The sequence below is a fragment of the Pistacia vera genome, unplaced genomic scaffold, assembly GCF_008641045.1.
Source record: "Pistacia vera cultivar Batoury unplaced genomic scaffold, PisVer_v2 Contig839, whole genome shotgun sequence".
Lineage (NCBI taxonomy): Eukaryota > Viridiplantae > Streptophyta > Magnoliopsida > Sapindales > Anacardiaceae > Pistacia > Pistacia vera.
Genome location: NW_022196711.1, coordinates 362,537 through 380,296, shown reverse-complemented (window position 1 = coordinate 380,296; position 17,760 = coordinate 362,537). Strand labels below are relative to the sequence as shown.

General features: G+C 36.4%; 1 protein-coding gene and 2 pseudogenes across 2 annotated transcripts; all 3 read right to left on the bottom strand.

Moving 5' to 3' along the window:
* Positions 1-6,835: 6,835 nt before the first annotated feature.
* LOC116118168 (probable alkaline/neutral invertase B) lies at positions 6,836-16,534 on the bottom strand. 2 transcript variants are annotated; one of them, XM_031404132.1, is made up of 5 exons: positions 16,475-16,534; positions 9,433-9,878; positions 8,602-9,033; positions 7,659-8,217; positions 6,836-7,347 (listed from the first exon to the last, which is right to left on the bottom strand). In XM_031404132.1, exons 2-5 carry the CDS (start codon positions 9,820-9,822, stop codon positions 7,052-7,054), a joined length of 1,677 nt encoding a protein of 558 aa, XP_031259992.1. In that variant the 5' UTR covers positions 9,823-9,878; positions 16,475-16,534; the 3' UTR covers positions 6,836-7,051. The 2 variants fall into 2 exon arrangements, with proteins under 2 accessions (XP_031259992.1, XP_031259993.1); XM_031404133.1 differs by lacking the exon at positions 16,475-16,534 and adding an exon at positions 10,064-10,076.
* LOC116118211 lies at positions 10,841-11,624 on the bottom strand (annotated as a pseudogene).
* Positions 13,396-16,144, bottom strand: LOC116118210 (annotated as a pseudogene).
* Positions 16,535-17,760: the final 1,226 nt, after the last annotated feature.

The following is a 17,760-nucleotide window of genomic DNA, read 5'->3' as shown; positions in this document are numbered from 1 at the left end:
CCGTCGTTTTCGCACCTCGCCAAAAACCGCCACATTTCGCTAGCTGAGAATCAAAGGCACAGGTAACACTCTTATCTTTTCAATTTGATTTTTAGTTTCAATTAGTTGTTAGGGTCTGTTTTATTCTATTTATTTTTTAAATAAATTGATTCATTGAAGACATGCATGTTTATTTACATGATTCACACTGGTTTTCTGAATGATGATGCTTGTTATTTGCTTGTTGATTAGGATTCCATAAGCTGCCCATTTCAAGGCCCTTAGCTCTGTTGTTGAGGAAGCATCTATGGATTTGGTATTGTTGGTTGAATGCTTGTGGTTGGTGTTGTATGTGATTAACCGTGGAATTTTTTTAACTTGTTTATGGATTTTCGTAGTCCTAAATATTTAATAGGATTGTAGGAGAGCTTTAGAATGGTTTATAAATCCCAGATAGAAGCTGGGTCCAGTTCATAGTTGCGTTTAATTCTATTTGACTGGTTTGGTTCTTGTATGTATTTTGGGAGTATGTATTTTGTGCCAAATATTTGCCTTTTTTGTTCTGTTTTTAACTTTGGGAGTATGGAATTATTTGCTTGATTTTTGGTAACTATTTTAGGCAGGTAGTTGTGTTGCTGTTGTAGAATCTGCATTTTTGCAGTTTTTGCAGGTTCCAGGAGATTGATGCATTCTAGGTAGTTTGTCCAAGTTTGTTAGTTTTATGCTTTTTGTAGTGTGTGCAATTTCTAGAAGGTTGTTGCAGTTTGTATGGGCTGTCTAGTGTGTGTTTGCTAATGGGAGTTTTCTGCAATTTGTGCAAGTTTTGGTTGTTGGTTACAGGATTTGTGGCAGATAATGCAGTATTTTGCAAGATTATGCTACAATTGTGTTGTTGCCGAGGGAGTGCTATAGCTTGGTCGAAGATACAGCAGTTTTTGTAGTTTCTATTTGCTCCGTCAGAGAGATTTTGCAACTGGTGTAGCTTGTGCGTGTGTGCAATTTTTGAAGCTGCTACAATTGTTCTCTACCTTTGGTGTTGTGTGCAGTCTTCGGGTGTCTGTTACAGCTTGTGTAGTCCATGTTGTTTGTGCGTTTTTTGTTTTCGAGATTTCCTTCCAACTTGTACAATGTTGATTGCTAGTTTTGAAGCTTGGCCTGTTTTTTTGGTTTGGTTTGCTGATCCTTTTTGTAAAGGCCTTTTAGGGGTTGACGTTTGGGTGCCCTTGGTTGCTTTGGTCTCTTGTGTATAAGGAATATCTTTCCTTGGTTGTCCTTGCTTTTGTAGTTTTGCCCCTTGGGAATGCCCAATGTTCTTGGTTCTAAAGGGGAGTCCCCTTTCCTAGGTTATAATTCTTTTATTCTTGTATAAAATTATTGGGTTTACCCAAAAAAAAAAAAAAAAAGTAACTTATTATGAATATAATTATGTGTATATACATATATTGAATTTTTTGTTGCTTCTTCCAAATATGGATCAGTATTTACATATCACAGAAAGATTGCAAGATCCTTTATACAAAGAGTATGCATAGAGTGTTGTACAATAAAACTGTACAACCAGCCAAACTCTCTTGGACACTACAAAAATAACAGGCCTAATCATCACGTCCAGCCCTAAAAACACTGCACTAATAGCCAACAAAATGCAGCATTGAAGTTACAACTCCAGAACACACTGCACAAACAGCCAAGCTTCTTAACAAAACACTGCACAGCTCCAAACTTACTTCTAGGAACTGCAAAAATATAGTTTTCTGCCACTGCATCTCCAAACAAAAGTCTCCAGAATCCTTTGTTTGGCCATGCACCAATGCCTCCACCACACAACAATAACCAACATACCAAAATAGCCAAAAACTATAGATCTAGCACTAGAACACCTCAAGAGCAGATGCAAGCTGCAGATCTAACACACAAAAAACTACACTAACTACAAAAATGTCCTAGAGACTGCAAGAAGCTAAAACTACAAAAATCTGTAAATTTCCAATACTGCAAAGAACAAAAACAAAGCTGTAGCACCAGAAAATCCTGCACCAACCCAATAGTCTTCCCTAAAATTAATGCTGAATGTTGGAGACCTGCCATGAAAAAAATTACAGCTAATAAACATCTTAATAGAATATTAGAAAGTTAATTCTAGTGCTCCAAAACCAAGACATGCATCATTTATCAATGCAACATCCATGAGCAACTCATTCACATCACTAGCATATGCAGGCACCAATCTTAACCTACCACATTAAGGGAGCAAAAATATGGCAAGCAGCAATGAAACCACACACAAGTAGTTAAATACATACACAATCATATTGATACATGATTTTTATAAGAAAACTAAAGAATCGTAAGCACCTGGAGTTGCTGCCCTTCAGCTGATGAACATGAGCATCCAACTTCCTGAAACTCAAGTTCTTTTGATCCCGTGCAACATACAACAAGAACTCAACCACATTAGTAGACTGAGAAATTTTTAAAACAGAAGCAAAAGCTAAAAAGAAAGTAAAATAGAGAACCAAGAAACAAGATTATCTAAAATCTTATTTAATAGTTACTACATTCCATATATATAGTACATGTTATTCTAAAATAACAATCTTGGGCTGTATACATTTCTACAATTCACATGTAAACATCAACTTAGACAAAGAAACATAAATGAATTACTTACCTGAGTTGCTTGATTAAATCCAAATGTGAGACTAGGATTCGAACTCATAACAACTTCTTGCTGTGGCAATTTCTTCCCTTTTACTTTACGAACAATTTTTTCAATATTCGATTGCTTTTTTTTTAATGGGGGACGACCTTTACTACGAATAACCCGTGGAGTAAGATTATTACTGCTTCTTTCTTTCAAAGTATCATCACCACCTTCACAAATCATTCTACTATTACCTGACATGTTTAGTCTTTTATCAATCCCGACACTTTTATTTGACATCAATTTGTTGTTCATATCATTGATAATTTCTTTTACCATATTACAATCGTCCTCATTGCTTGACACCAAATCTACTACAGCACTGAATAAATTAGACAACTCATCAAATCGTTATCTGTCAAGATCGGTGCTCTAACTATTATGACTTATTTTAACCTTGCTATGGTATCTGTTTATATTTTTCCTCCACCATCTTAAAATGTATTTTTCTAGTACATGAGAAATTTGCTTATGAATCACCACAATTGCATGTCGACATAAAATTCCTCTAGACTCAAACAATTGACAATTGCAACGAACATCACAAGTTGCTTCGTCAAAGCAAACCGCAAAAGAAACACGACGGTGAGTCTCTCCAACCAAAACATCTTCTTCTATTATAAATTCCATACATAAACCAATCTCTTTGAAAGAAGATAAATCACAATAGACCTTGGCAACTAGCTCTTATTGAAACTCTTTGAATTTTTTAGTAGTATATGCATCTTGGAATTGTTTCTCAATAGCATAAATGGTTATGCAAGGGATCCATGATTTGAAAGATTTAAAATCAGTCTCCTTTTCTTTTTTTTACTTTATCCTGCAATGCATTCTCATATTGTTCCACAAACTATTTTAAAGTGGTTTTTGAATTAACATAGCCATCAAAGAATGCATGCATACTTTCACTACGTTGAGTGGTAGACATACCTGGCCAAAAAGTATCTTCTACAAAAGCTGGCACCCAACGTCGTCTTTCATTGTGCAATCCAAGCAACCAATCATTGTCATAAAGGTTGTATTTATCAATGAACCTATTCCAACGTTCTTCAAACTCCTCACATGTCAAAGAATCATACACGGCATTTTGCCAAAAAAAAAAAACTTAATCTGTTCATATTGACTATAACCTCTAAATTTTTCAGGCAATTTCTTTATTATATGCCACAAACATCATCTATGTCGTATACCAGGGAACACAATCTCGATTGCATTTTGCATTACATTATCTTGATCAGTGATTATTGCCTTAGGAGCACAATTCAACATACATGCAAGCCAAGATTGAAAAAGTCATACAAATGTCTTTGTGTCCTCGTTGGAGATTAACCCATAACCTAATAGTATCGAATGACCATGATGATCAACAGCAACAAAAGCACCAAACGGCATATCATACTTGTTGGTCAAATATGTAGTGTCCAAAGTCACAACATCACCGAACTCTTTAAATGCATTCCTACTTCTTGCATCCACCCATAAAACATTCTTTAATCGACCTTCTTTATCTAAATCCATTATGTAGAAGAAATCAGAATTCTCATTTTGCATTTTCAAAAAATATATTTGGATTGCAGAAGCATCTCCAACACCAAGTCATAACCTCTTAACTTTTTCAATGTAGTTCCTACAATCTTTCTGTAGGAAAGGCAAATTCTCAGCACAGCCTGCTTCAACTAACAAGGAATTGAAATTTTTTTTTGGCCTAATCCCAACCCTATCATTCACTTCAAGCTTTCTTTTTATGTACGGTTGTATAATTTGATTGCTTCTGAAATATCTACTTTTGACAGGACTACTAAGTTCATGGTTATGATCAAACACAACTGAACATATTTTCCATTTGCCATCAGAACATACAGCTGCACCAATTCGAGCCTTACAGTCGATTTTTGTCACTAGATGCATTTTAAAAGCATTTACAGGGTTACTGCGCGACTTCTCATTACAAGGACAAGCTAGTGTCGCGTTTTTCTCCTCTCCATCATATCCTTTCTTTGAAGATCATATAATAACTTCGAAACCGATTTTATTCCCATAGCTTTTGTATTGTTGGACAAGATTATCAAGTGAATCAAAAATCATTCCAAGCTTAGGCTCCCATTCCTCTTCTGCACTTCTTGTATCTTCTATTTCTTCAAAATGATTATCCTAATTTATTGATATTATAATAGCCATAATTAAAATATAATAATACAACAAAAAGGATAGAAACAATACCATAAAAAATTTAAAATCATATTAGTGAATAAAAAGAGATTACAAACAAAATATTATCTCCACAACATTGAAATGAGAAGAAGAGTTGTTTGGATTTTTTTTACTACACTCTTCCATCTTTGGTACTTTGATGCAACACCAAGACCAAGTTCAAAAAAGCTTTTCGTTTTTGGATGTGATGGTCTGCTGAACCAACTTGAATGATGAAAAAGGGTCATTTCAACTGTATATACATTACCAATAATCTATATACATTGTAAAGGTACATCAATTATGTAAATAAATTCAAAAACAATTAATATTAATTCATTAATAAAATTATGCAATAAGGAAAGTGAAAAATGTATACCTGAACATGAACAATGCAGAAAATAATGCTAGCAATAGGCAACCAAGAGGTCAATTTTTTGAGATAAAATCTCAATCAGGAGGCACAAGGGCTTGTTCTTTTGTCTCCTACTTCAAAAAAGCATAACCTGCGATAAAAAGAAACAAATAGACAAATAAACTATTTTGCAATGAAATAGTCTAGCAATTGTCAAACCACAACATAAGCAACGCATGTTAACAAATACAACATTTTATTTATACCATTTTATCATGACTCTTGAGCTCCTATATTGTTCTTAGACGATGTTTTAAAGCTATAGAAATAATACCATGAAGCAAAAGATGGTTCAATCTTATGGGCTCTGTTTGTTTCGTTTTTGGGAATACTATTACCAAAAAAAATAAACAGTAAAATGTCATTATTCCCAAAATATTATTCTATATTTTTCAATTTCTTTTAAACCTCCTAAATTTGTTAATTTAATTAAACAGCCCCAAATTTTTTTTTTAGAAATTGCAAAAACACTTCGGCCACCCTCCGGCGGTGGTGGCCGGCTGTTCGTATTTAATGGGTGGGTTGAGAGTATTTTTGTTAACTTTTAATATTTTATTATAGGGGTGTTTAGTAAATAAACAAACATAGAGGATATTTTTATTAGTTTTCAAATCTTACATCGTAATACCCGCTCAATTTAACTTTTTTCAAAAAATTATTCTAAAAACTATCAGAATAATGAACCAAACGGAGCCATGGTTTCTAATTTGGGAGCAATTTTTTATAAATTCAGCAAATGAAAATGAAGAGTGCTGGTGGAAGATGGTGGTCGGTGCTGGTGGTGGACGACGGTGGCCAGGCTAGTGGAAGACGACGAGAAGCTGGTGGTGGTAGAGGATACACGGCTGGTGGGTTTATGTTTCTACTTTCAGAGATTTTTTATTAATTTTGGAGAGAATTAAAATTTTGAAATTTTTTTTTTTTTAACTTTTTGGAGGGAGCTGATGTGGCAATTAAGAGAGATGACATTTCCCACGTCAGCTAGTAGTGGATTAGTACGGTGGGGGTCAGTTAGTGCACAATCAAAATAGGAATATTAATTAAATTAAGAGAAAGCAGTATGTGGAAGTCACATCACATAAATGGGAAAAAGATGAACTAGAAAATATATTATGGAAGTCACATCGCATACCATTACATATAATATAATATAATTAACAGGAACTTTATTGAGAGTGTCGAGTTAGTTTCCAAAAATTAGAGGCAAACTATGTATTTGCACCAAACCTCAAGGGTGAAAATGTAATTCACTCACTTATGACCATAACCTGCGTAACATACATCATCTATATGGGAAAAGACTTGGGCTTCAACATAAAGAAAACAAAAGACAAATCTCTTTCGTTTCTACTTTCAGTTTGTTTCCAAAACACAAGCCCAACCTGGACCACTCTGCCTTTGTTTTCACATCAATCAAAAACTTTACCTAGGAATCTCTGTTGTTATGAATATATAATTGAGTTTGGTGCTTTTGTCTTGAAAAACATTTTTCTTATTGTAAAGCAAAAACCTATTTTTAATTTGGGAAGCAAGGGAAAACTAAGGAATGGGGAAGAAAAGTTTAACATATTATTGCAAAATTTGAGGGGAAAAAGAAAAGACATGATACATGTTGTATGCTAAAGCACACCTTCTACAGGAAACATGAAACTAAAGGTAGCAAGATTCATCATCAATCTCTCTCTTTGTACTCACCATCAAGAATCCAATGTCGGAAAAGCTAAAATGGACTGCTGAGGGACAGAAAGGGAGCTGGAAACACATCAGAAAGTCCATGAACTTGACCTTCTCAAGGGGGGCTTCAGTTGTTTGTCTTCCTCAAGTGATATCATTCCCAGATGAGATGGATCTTCCAACATCATTTTTGCCACCAGGTAGCCGGCGATTGACCAAGTCTGGAACTTACGTGCCTGCTTCCCAATGAATCGTCCGACCTTCCCGTCATAGTATTCAGGCCAGTTGTCTTTCAGCAGCCTGGTTTCAGCGATCTCAATGGCACGTCTTGCAATTTGGGGGCGTCCAGTCTTGATGCATGCAGCAGTGAGAAGCCATAAAAGCACTGTACCAATTGCCATAGAAAGCCAAAATGGATTAATCACAAAGTGAACATCTCGGAATGAAATCAAATACTATACTGAAACATATGAACTTGAAATTATCTTATCATCAAAGCAATTCAAGGAATATGATGCTGAAAATGAAAGTAATAAGCAGGTATGCTGAAGAAATAAAAATCAATGACAACTGATTTAGACAAAGACATATTTCCTTTTCTGTACCTCCTTCAAGGTCAGTTTTATAGGAAATATAATTTGTTTGCACAAATGAATTTGTGAAAGAGGATATATAACACAAAAGTAGAGAAGATACCTGGCCAAGATCCCCCATTATGGTAACTCCATCTTGTGTTTTTTGGATCACATCCCGTCACAATTCTCCATTCATGGCTTTCTATGGCTGGATAGCAAACCTTTAGAGGCATTTCTCCAACCAATTCTTCCCAGCGTGATTCTATAAGATCCATAATAGCATTTGACTGCTCTTCAGTTGCCAATGATGAAAGAATTGCAATGCAATTGCCCAAGCCAAACCAACGGAAATCCATTTTTGCAGGACTAACATTGCCTATAAAGTAGCCACCTTTCAGAGGCATGAAATCAAAAACCCATTCGGGAAGAGAATCTGGGATTACATTAAACTTGTTGACTGCTGTGTGAGAATACTCCTCTGTTTTATATCTATATATATCATTGAGCTGCTTCAAGTCTAGCCAAAAGTAGCTTCTCATGTGATAGCTTAACGCATGAAGACGTTTAACTATTCGTTCCACAAACTCCTTCCCTTCAGCATCTTGCTTAAGCAGAACCAGAGCACATCTTAAAGCCATGAAGAAAAGTGCTTGTATCTCAATGGGGTACCCATAAACACCCTGAAAGCATAGAAGGTTATAGCTGAGACAAGCAGGATGAAACAATAAAGAAAAAATACACCACATATCATTTCGAAAGCCAACTTCAGCGAGTGCAATCACCAAACGGTACATGACAAAGTTAAATGCATTTCTTAAGAACAATGTAAAAATGGACTGCTACAACTGAGATTATAAAACACAAGCATGCCATCAATGTGAATTACTGGAATGTGCTATACAATTTATTTCACATCCTCAGTGGATGAATCAATGTATGTGAATTTGCTTGTAAAATGAAGTCCTACACAGTAAAATGAAGAAAAAATCACATTTTACCAACGGCTAATAGATGATAAATTATGACTGACACCATGCAACAAATACTACATTGTGAGAACTCACCATTCTCCGATCAATCATGCAGCATCCATCAGCACATAGAAGAGTGGGGAATGTGTCAAACCCCTCTGAAAGACATAAACTCAGAATTAGGCGCATACCCTTCTGGCATTCAGGCATCTCAGCTAATGAACTGTCTCCTGTGGACTTTGTGTATGCCCGAAGTAATATGATCCACCAGAAACCAGAATCAACCGGAGCCACCCTTCCTATTGCACTCTCACCAAAATCCGCTATTAAAGTTTCAGAGTTCCTGACCGGATCATGAAGCACTTTAAAACTAGCGGGCATAACCCCTTCCCCAAGCTGAAATCGATCAATCTTCTTCTCCCATGATTGCAGGCGAAGAGTCTTCAAAATAAAGTTCTTCACTATCTCAGGTTCCCCATTCATCAAAAAAGCTAACGCACTGGGGACAAAGTCTCTAACAAACACCTGTACACAAACCAATAAGTTCAAATTCATACCATCCTCCTAATCAACCACACATTTCCTGAAGTCCAACAATAAATCTACACACAACTTAAGTTTCAGCTCAATAATCAATATAAGAAAATGGGTGCATTCTTCAGGAGATAAACTCGAAAGTCCGGACTTCTCTGTTTCTACTAAGAGCCTTCTCCTTTCACAGTTTATCTTTTGTATTATTGAAGGGTAAATTCGTCCATAAATTTCATAGGAGACTTCGTCTTCCAAATAAGGGAACATCAAATAAGTTCATATCATAAAACGGATCCAGAATCTAACAGACAAGCAAAAATACTGATAAAACTATACATCAGCAAGTTAAATTAACCATTTTAAGTGCATAAACAAATGCTAATGTTAATTTACCTGATCATAGTTAAGTTCTTCTTCAGAATTATCCAATGCAGCAATGGTCCCCACAGGTTTACCACGAAAATAAACCAAGGAACGCCTCAAAGCATCCCAAGCTTCTCCAACCATCGGGTGCGGTTCGAACCCGAACAGCGATCTCGGCGTGTTGAAACCCGACCGCCTCCCGGGCGAAAACGCACCGTCCAGAATATCCGAAACCGTCCGAACTGTATTATCCGCAACTCTCGGGAACAGACGCGGCGAGAATCCAATGGATAATTCACTAAGCGACCTCTCATCGAACGATTTCTGTCTCTCTCTGTCCATATTCAAAGTCCTCGGCCTCTCTAACACCTTGGAGAAATCGCATTCTTCGATCTCAGCTACCATACAGAGATTATCCATTTCTTTCTTTTTATTATTTTTTTTCGTAATTTATATTTTCTCCATTCTATAACCACCTGCAATTTCAAATTCCGGCCATTACTGCTTCATTTTCTCGTTAACCAAACACACAGAGAATAAGAGAGACCAACATGCATGGAAGCAAAGCAACATTTTTTTATTCCAAAAAATTCAAAGAAAAAAAAAGACAATTCCATTGGTTCTTGTTTCACAATTAAGATGAATATTCAGATTAACTAACCGCAAGAATCGCTTGCGCTACTTCCTTGGATTCAGAAAATGAATGAAACAAGCTCACTCGAGAGTTTATAGTGTGTGAAATTTTTTATAATATTAATTTAGTTTCATGTGGGGCCCGTTACTAACCGGACAAGCCGGTCAAAATCTGTACATGAACGGGTTTGGTAGAGGGTGACAGGCAGATAATAAATTAATTAACAGGAACTTTATTGAGAGTGTCGAGTTAGTTTCCAAAAATTAGAGGCAAACTATGTTTGCACCAAACCTCAAGGGTGAAAATGTAATTCACTCCCTTATGACCATAACCTGCGTACATAATCTATATGGAAAAGACTTGGGCTTCAACATAAAGAAAACAAAAGACAAATCTCTTTCGTTTCTACTTTCAGTTTGTTTCCAAAACACAAGCCAACCTGGACCACTCTGCCTTTGTTTCACATCAATCAAAAACTTTACTAGGAATCTCTGTTGTTATGATTATAATTGAGTTTGGTGTTTTGTCTTGAAAAACATTTTTCTTTGTAAAGCAAAAACCTATTTTTAATTTGGGAAGCAAGGGAAAACTAAGGAATGGGGAAAAAGTTTAACATATTATTGCAAAATTTGAGGGGAAAAAGAAAGACATGGACATGTTGTATGCTAAGAACACCTTCTACGGAAACATGAAACTAAAGGTAGCAAGATTCATCATCAATCTCTCTCTTTGTACTCACTCAAGAATCCAATGTGGAAAAGCTAAAATGGACTGCTGAGGGACAGAAAGGGAGCTGGAAACACATCAGAAAGTCCATGAACTTGACCTTCTCAGGGGGGCTTCAGTTGTTTGCTTCCTCAAGGATATCATCCAGATGAGATGGATCTTCCAACATCATTTTTGCCACCAGGTAGCGGCGATTGACCAAGTCGGAATACGTGCCTGCTTCCCAATGAATCGTCCGACTTCCCATCGTGTATTCAGGCCAGTTGTCTTTCAGCAGCCTGGTTTCAGCGATCTCAATGGCACGTCTTGCAATTGGGGGCGTCATTGATGCATGCGCAGTGAGAAGCCATAAAGCAATGTACCAATTGCCATAGAAAGCCAAAATGGATAATCACAAAGGAACATCTCGGAATGAAATCAAATACTATACTGAAACATATGAACTTGAAATTATCTTTCATCAAAGCGATTCAAGGAATATGATGCTGAAAATGAAATAATAAGCAGGTATGCTGAGAAATAAAAATCAATGACACTGATTTAGACAAAGACATATTTCCTTTTCTGTACCTCCTTCAAGGTCAGTTTAAGGAAATATAATTTGTTTGCACAAATGAATTGTGAAAGGGATATATAACACAAAGTAGAGAAGATACCTGGCCAAGATCCCCATTGTGGTAACCATCTTGTGTTTTTTGGATCACATCCCGTCACAATTCTCCATTCATGGCTCTCTATGGCTGGATAGCAAACCTTTAGAGGCATTTCTCAACCAACTCTTCCCAGCGTGATCTATAAGATCCATAATAGCATTTGACTGTTCTTCAGTTGCCAATGATGAAAGAATTGCAAAAGCAAGCGGGTCGTGACATTAGGCTCTCATTCCTCTTCTGCACTTCTTGTATCTTCTATTTCTTCAAAATGATTATCCTAATTTATTGATAATATAATAGCCATAATTAAAATATAATAATACAACAAAAAGGATAGAAACAATACCATAAAAAATTTAAAATCATATTAGTGAATAAAAAGAGATTACAAACAAAATATTACCTCCACAACATTGAAATGAGAAGAAGAGTTGTCTGGATTTTTTTTACTACACTCTTCCATCTTTGATACTTTGATGCAACACCAAGACCAAGTTCAAAAAAGCTTTTCGTTTTTGGATGCGATGGTCTGCTGAACCAACTTGCACGATGAAAGAGGGTCATTTCAACAATATATACATTACCAATAATCTATATACATCGTAAAGGTACATCAATTATGTAAATAAATTCAAAAGGAATCAATATTAATTCATTAATAAAATTATGCAATAAGGAAAGTGAAAAATGTATACCTGAACATGAACAATGCAGAAAATAATGCTAGCAATAGGCAATCAAGAGGTCAATTTTTTGAGATAAAATCTCAATCACGAGGCATAAAGGCTTGTTCTTTTGTCTCATACTTTAAAAAAACATAACCTAAAGGCTTGTTCTTTTGTCTCATACTTTAAAAAAACATAACCTGCAATAAAAAGAAACAAATAGACAAAAAAACTATTTTGCAATGAAATAGTCTAGCAATTGTCAAACCACAACATAAGCAACGCATGGTAACAAGTACAACATTTTATTTATATCATTTTATCATGACTCTTGAGTTCCTATATTGTTCTTAGACGATGCTTTAAAACTATAAAAATAATACCATGAAGCAAAAGATCGTTCAATCTTATGGGTTTCTAATTTGGGAGCAATTTTTTATAAATTCAGCAAATGAAAATGAAGAGTGCTAGCGGAAGATGGTGGTCAACGCTGGTGGTGAACAACGGCGGCCAGGCTAGTGGAAGACAACGGGACGCTGGTGGTGGTAGAGGCTGGACGTTGGTGGTGGTAGAAGATACATGGCTGGCGGGTTTATGTTTCTACTTTCGGAGATTTTTTATTCATTTAGGAGAGAATTAAAATTTTGAATTTTTTTTTTTTTTTTTTTTTAGTTTTTAGGGGAGCGGCAATTAAGAGAGATGACATTTCCCACGTCAGCTAGTAGTGGATTAGTACGGTGGGGGTCAGTTAGTGCACAATCAAAATAGGAATATTAATTAAATTAAGAGAAAGCAGTATGTGGAAGTCACATCACATAAATGGGAAAAAGATGAACTAGAAAATATATTATGGAAGTCACATCGCATACCATTACATATAATATAATATAATTAACAGGAACTTTATTGAGAGTGTCGAGTTAGTTTCCAAAAATTAGAGGCAAACTAGTATTTGCACCAACCTCAAGGGTGAAAATGTAACACTCACTTATGACCATAACCTGCGTACAACATATCTATATGGGAAAAGACTTGGGCTTCAAATAAAGAAAACAAAAGACAAATCTCTTCGTTTCTACTTTCAGTTTGTTTCCAAAACACAAGCCCAACCTGGACCATCTGCCTTTGTTTTCACATCAATCAAAAACTTTACCTAGGAATCTCTGTGTTATGAATATATAATTGAGTTTGTGCTTTTGTCTTGAAAAACATTTTCTTATTGTAAAGCAAAAACTATTTTTAATTTGGGAGCGAAGGGAAAACTAAGGAATGGGGAAGAAAAGTTTAACATATTATTGCAAAATTTGAGGGGGAAAAAGAAAAGACATGATACATGTTGTATGCTAAAGCACACCTTCTACAGGAAACATGAAACTAAAGGTAGCAAGATTCATCATCAATCTCTCTCTTTGTACTCACCATCAAGAATCCAATGTCGGAAAAGCTAAAATGGACTGCTGAGGGACAGAAAGGGAGCTGGAAACACATCAGAAAGTCCATGAACTTGACCTTCTCAAGGGGGGCTTCAGTTGTTTGTCTTCCTCAAGTGATATCATTCCAGATGAGATGGATCTTCCAACATCATTTTGCCACCAGGTAGCCGGCGATGACCAAGTCTGGAACTACGTGCTGCTTCCCAAGAATCGTCCGACCTTCCCATCGTAGTATTCAGGCCAGTTGTCTTTCAGCAGGGTTTCAGCGATCTCAATGGCACGTCTGCAATTGGGGGCGTCCAGTCTTGATGCATGCGGCAGTGAGAAGCCATAAAAGCACTGTACCAATTGCATAGAAAGCCAAAATGGATTAACACACAAGTGAACATCTCGGAATGAAATCAAATACTATAATGAAACATATGAACTTGAAATTATCTTATCATCAAAGCGATTCAAGGAATATGATGCTGAAAATGAAATAATAAGCAGGTATGCTGAGAAATAAAAATCAATGACATGATTTAGACAAAGACATATTTCCTTTTCTGTCCTCCTTCAAGGTCAGTTTTAAGGAAATATAATTTGTTGCACAAATGAATTTGTGAAGAGGATAATAACACAAAGTAGAGAAGATACCTGGCCAAGATCCCCCATTGGTAACTCCACTTGTGTTTTTTGGATCACATCCGTCACAATTCTCCATTCATGGCTCTCTATGGCTGGATAGCAAACCTTTAGAGGCATTTCTCAACCAACTCTTCCCAGCGTGATTCTATAATACCATAATAGCATTTGACTTCTTCAGTTGCCAATGATGAAAGAATTGCAATGCAATTGCCCAAGCCAAACCAACGGAAATCCATTTTGGGGATAACATTGCCTATAAGTAGCCACCTTTCAGAGGCATGAAATCAAAAACCCATTCGGGAAGAGAATCTGGGATTACATTAAAATGTTGCTGCTTGTGAGAATACTCCTCTGTTTTATACATATATATCATTGAGTGCTTCAAGTCTAGCAAAAGTAGCTTCTCATGTGATAGCTTAACGCATGAAGACGTTAACTATTGTTCCACAAATCCTTCCCTTCAGCATCTTGCTTAAGTAGAAACAGAGCACATCTTAAAGCCATGAAGAAAAGTGCTTGTATCTCAAGGGGTACCCATAAAACCCTGAAAGCATAGAAGGTTATGCTGAGACAAGCAGGATGAAACAATAAGAAAAAATACACCACATATCATTTCGAAAGCAACTTCAGCGAGTGCAATCACCAAAGGTACATGACAAAGTTAAATGCATTTCTTAGAACAATGTAAAAATGGACTGCTCAACTGAGATTAATAAACACAAGCATGCCATCAATGTGAATTACTGGAATGTGCTATACAATTTATTCACATCCTCACGGATGAATCATGTAGTGAATTTGTGTAAAATGAAGTCTACACAGTAAAATGAAGAAAAATCACATTTTACCAACGGCAATGATGATAAATTATGACTGACACCATGCAACAAATACTACATTGTGAGAACTCACCCTTCTCCGATCAATCAGCAGCATCCATCAGCACATAGAAGAGTGGGGAATGTGTCAAACCCCTCTGAAAGACATAAACTCAGAATTAGGCGCATACCCTTCTGGATTCAGGCATCTCAGCTAATGAACTGTCTCCTGTGGATTGTGTATGCCCGAAGTAATATGATCCACCAGAAAACCAGAATCAACCGGAGCCACCCTTCCTATTGCACTCTCACCAAAATCCGTATTAAAGTTTCAGAGTTCTGACCGGATCATGAAGCACTTTAAAACTAGCGGGCATAACCCCTTCCCCAAGCTGAAATCGATCAATCTTCTTCTCCCATGATTGCAGGCGAAGAGTCTTCAAATAAAGTCTTCACTATCTCAGGTTCCCCATTCATCAAAAACAGTAACGCATGGGGACAAAGTCTCTAACAAACACCTGTACAAAAACCAATAAGTTCAATTCATACCATCCTCCTAATCAACCAACATTTCCTGAAGTCCAACAATAAATCTACACACACTTAAGTTCAGCTCAATAATCAATATAAGAAAATGGGTGCATTCTTCAGGAGATAACTCGAAAGTCCGGACTTCTCGTTTCTACTAAGAGCCTTCTCCTTTCACAGTTTATCTTTTGTATTATTGAAGGGTAAATTCGTCCATAAATTTCATGGAGACTTCGTTTCCAAATAAGGGAACATCAAATAAGTTCATATCATAAAACGGATCCAGAATCTAACAGACAAGCAAAAATACTGATAAAACTAACATAGCAAGTTAAATTAACCATTTTAAGTGCATACACAAATGCTAATGTTAATTTACCTGATCATAGTAAGTTCTTCTTCAGAATTATCCAATGCAGCAATGGTCACAGGTTTACCACGAAAATAAACCAAGGAACGCCCTCAAAGCATCCCAAGCTTCTCCAACCATCGGGTGCGGTTCGAACCCGAACAGCGATCTCGGCGTGTTGAAACCCGACCGCTCCGGGCGAAAACGCACCGTCCAGAATATCCGAAACCGTCCGAACTGTTTATCCGCAACTCTCGGGAACAGACGCGGCGAGAATCCAATGGATAATACTAAGCGACCTCTCATCGAACGATCTGTCTCTCTCTGTCCATATTCAAGTCCTCGGCCTCTCTAACACTTGGAGAAATCGCATTCTTCGATCTCAGCTACCATACAGAGATATCCATCTTTCTTTTTATTATTTTTTTGTAATTATATTTTCTCCATTCTATAACCACCTGAATTTCAATCCGGCCATTACTGCTTCATTTTCTCGTTAACCAAACACACAGAGAATAAGAGAGACCAACATGCATGGAAGAAAAGCAACATTTTTTTATTCCAAAAAATTCAAAGAAAAAAAAGACATTCCATGGTTCTTGTTTCACAATAAGATTAATTTTCAGATTAACTAACCGCAAGAATCGCTTACGCTACTTCCTGGATTCAGAGAAAGTGAATGAAACAAGCTCACTCGAGAGTTTATAGTGTGTAAATTTTTTATAATATTAATTTAGTTTCATGTGGGGCCCGTTACTAACCGGACAAGCCGGTCAAAATCTGTACATGAACGGGTTTGGTAGAGGGTGACAGGCAGAATATGTAACATACAATTTTATTTTACCCCTAAGGTTTAGTGAAAAATAAGGAGACTCATAGGCTCGTTGGTTGTCAATTGGGAATACTACTTTATATTCCCAAAAAAGTAAACAGTAAATACCAAAAACTCACAAATTATTCAACTTTATCAATTTTTTAACCCCTAAATTTTATTCATTAAACCCTAAATATTTTTAATTTTTGTTACAGCAACTCGGCACTCTCGGTCAGCTTACACGTACTCAATAATCTTTTGAGATCTAAAACTATTAAGGATAAGAGCTCCAATGACTACCCTTAGACCTAAGCAAGGATTAGCCCAATTGAATCTAAGTCTAGGCCTTATTGGGACCAGTCACTCATGGGCTTATGACCGATCCCAGGCTCATAAGAAATTTCAAGGTCCAGGCCGGTCAATGGCTTGGAAAATTTATTTATTTCTCCCCCCCCCCCCCCCCCCCCCCCCCCCCCCCCCCCCCCCCCCCCAGCTTTTTTATATTTAAGGGGCCACATAAAATTATATAAGGGCGTTTATGTAATTTTAGAGGGGGGATTGGTAAATTTAATTAATTTCAAATTTTACAGGGGTTTTTGGATATTTTTTCAGGGCTTTTGGAAAAAAGGCAAAGGGGTTTGGGCCGATCTAGGGATCGGTCCCTACTCCATGGGCTGGTCCTAGTTTGGGATTAGACCTTCTAGAACCAATCCCTCTTAGGATCGTTTTTAGGCCCGGGTCCTAAATACTCAGGTCTAACTATCCCTATTAGTAATCGAGGAGAGACCCGAACTCAAGATCTCTTGAGTAATATACCGAAGAGTCTCTATTGAATCATTGTTCACCTAAAGTAGTTGGAATAAAACAATTTCACCTTATAATGAGTTAATTCTCTATAGAGTTTGGATACAATGATTAATATAACATTAATATCTTTCCTTTCCATAAAACGAAGTTGAAATCTAAGATTTGTCATATGAATGAAATATTAATATATTAAATAATTTAAAAATATTAAACTAATATTTGATAAGACATTTGGAAAACTAAAAACTATTATAGTTTCGTATATTTATCCTTATAATACGCAATTTTTGCATACATTCTT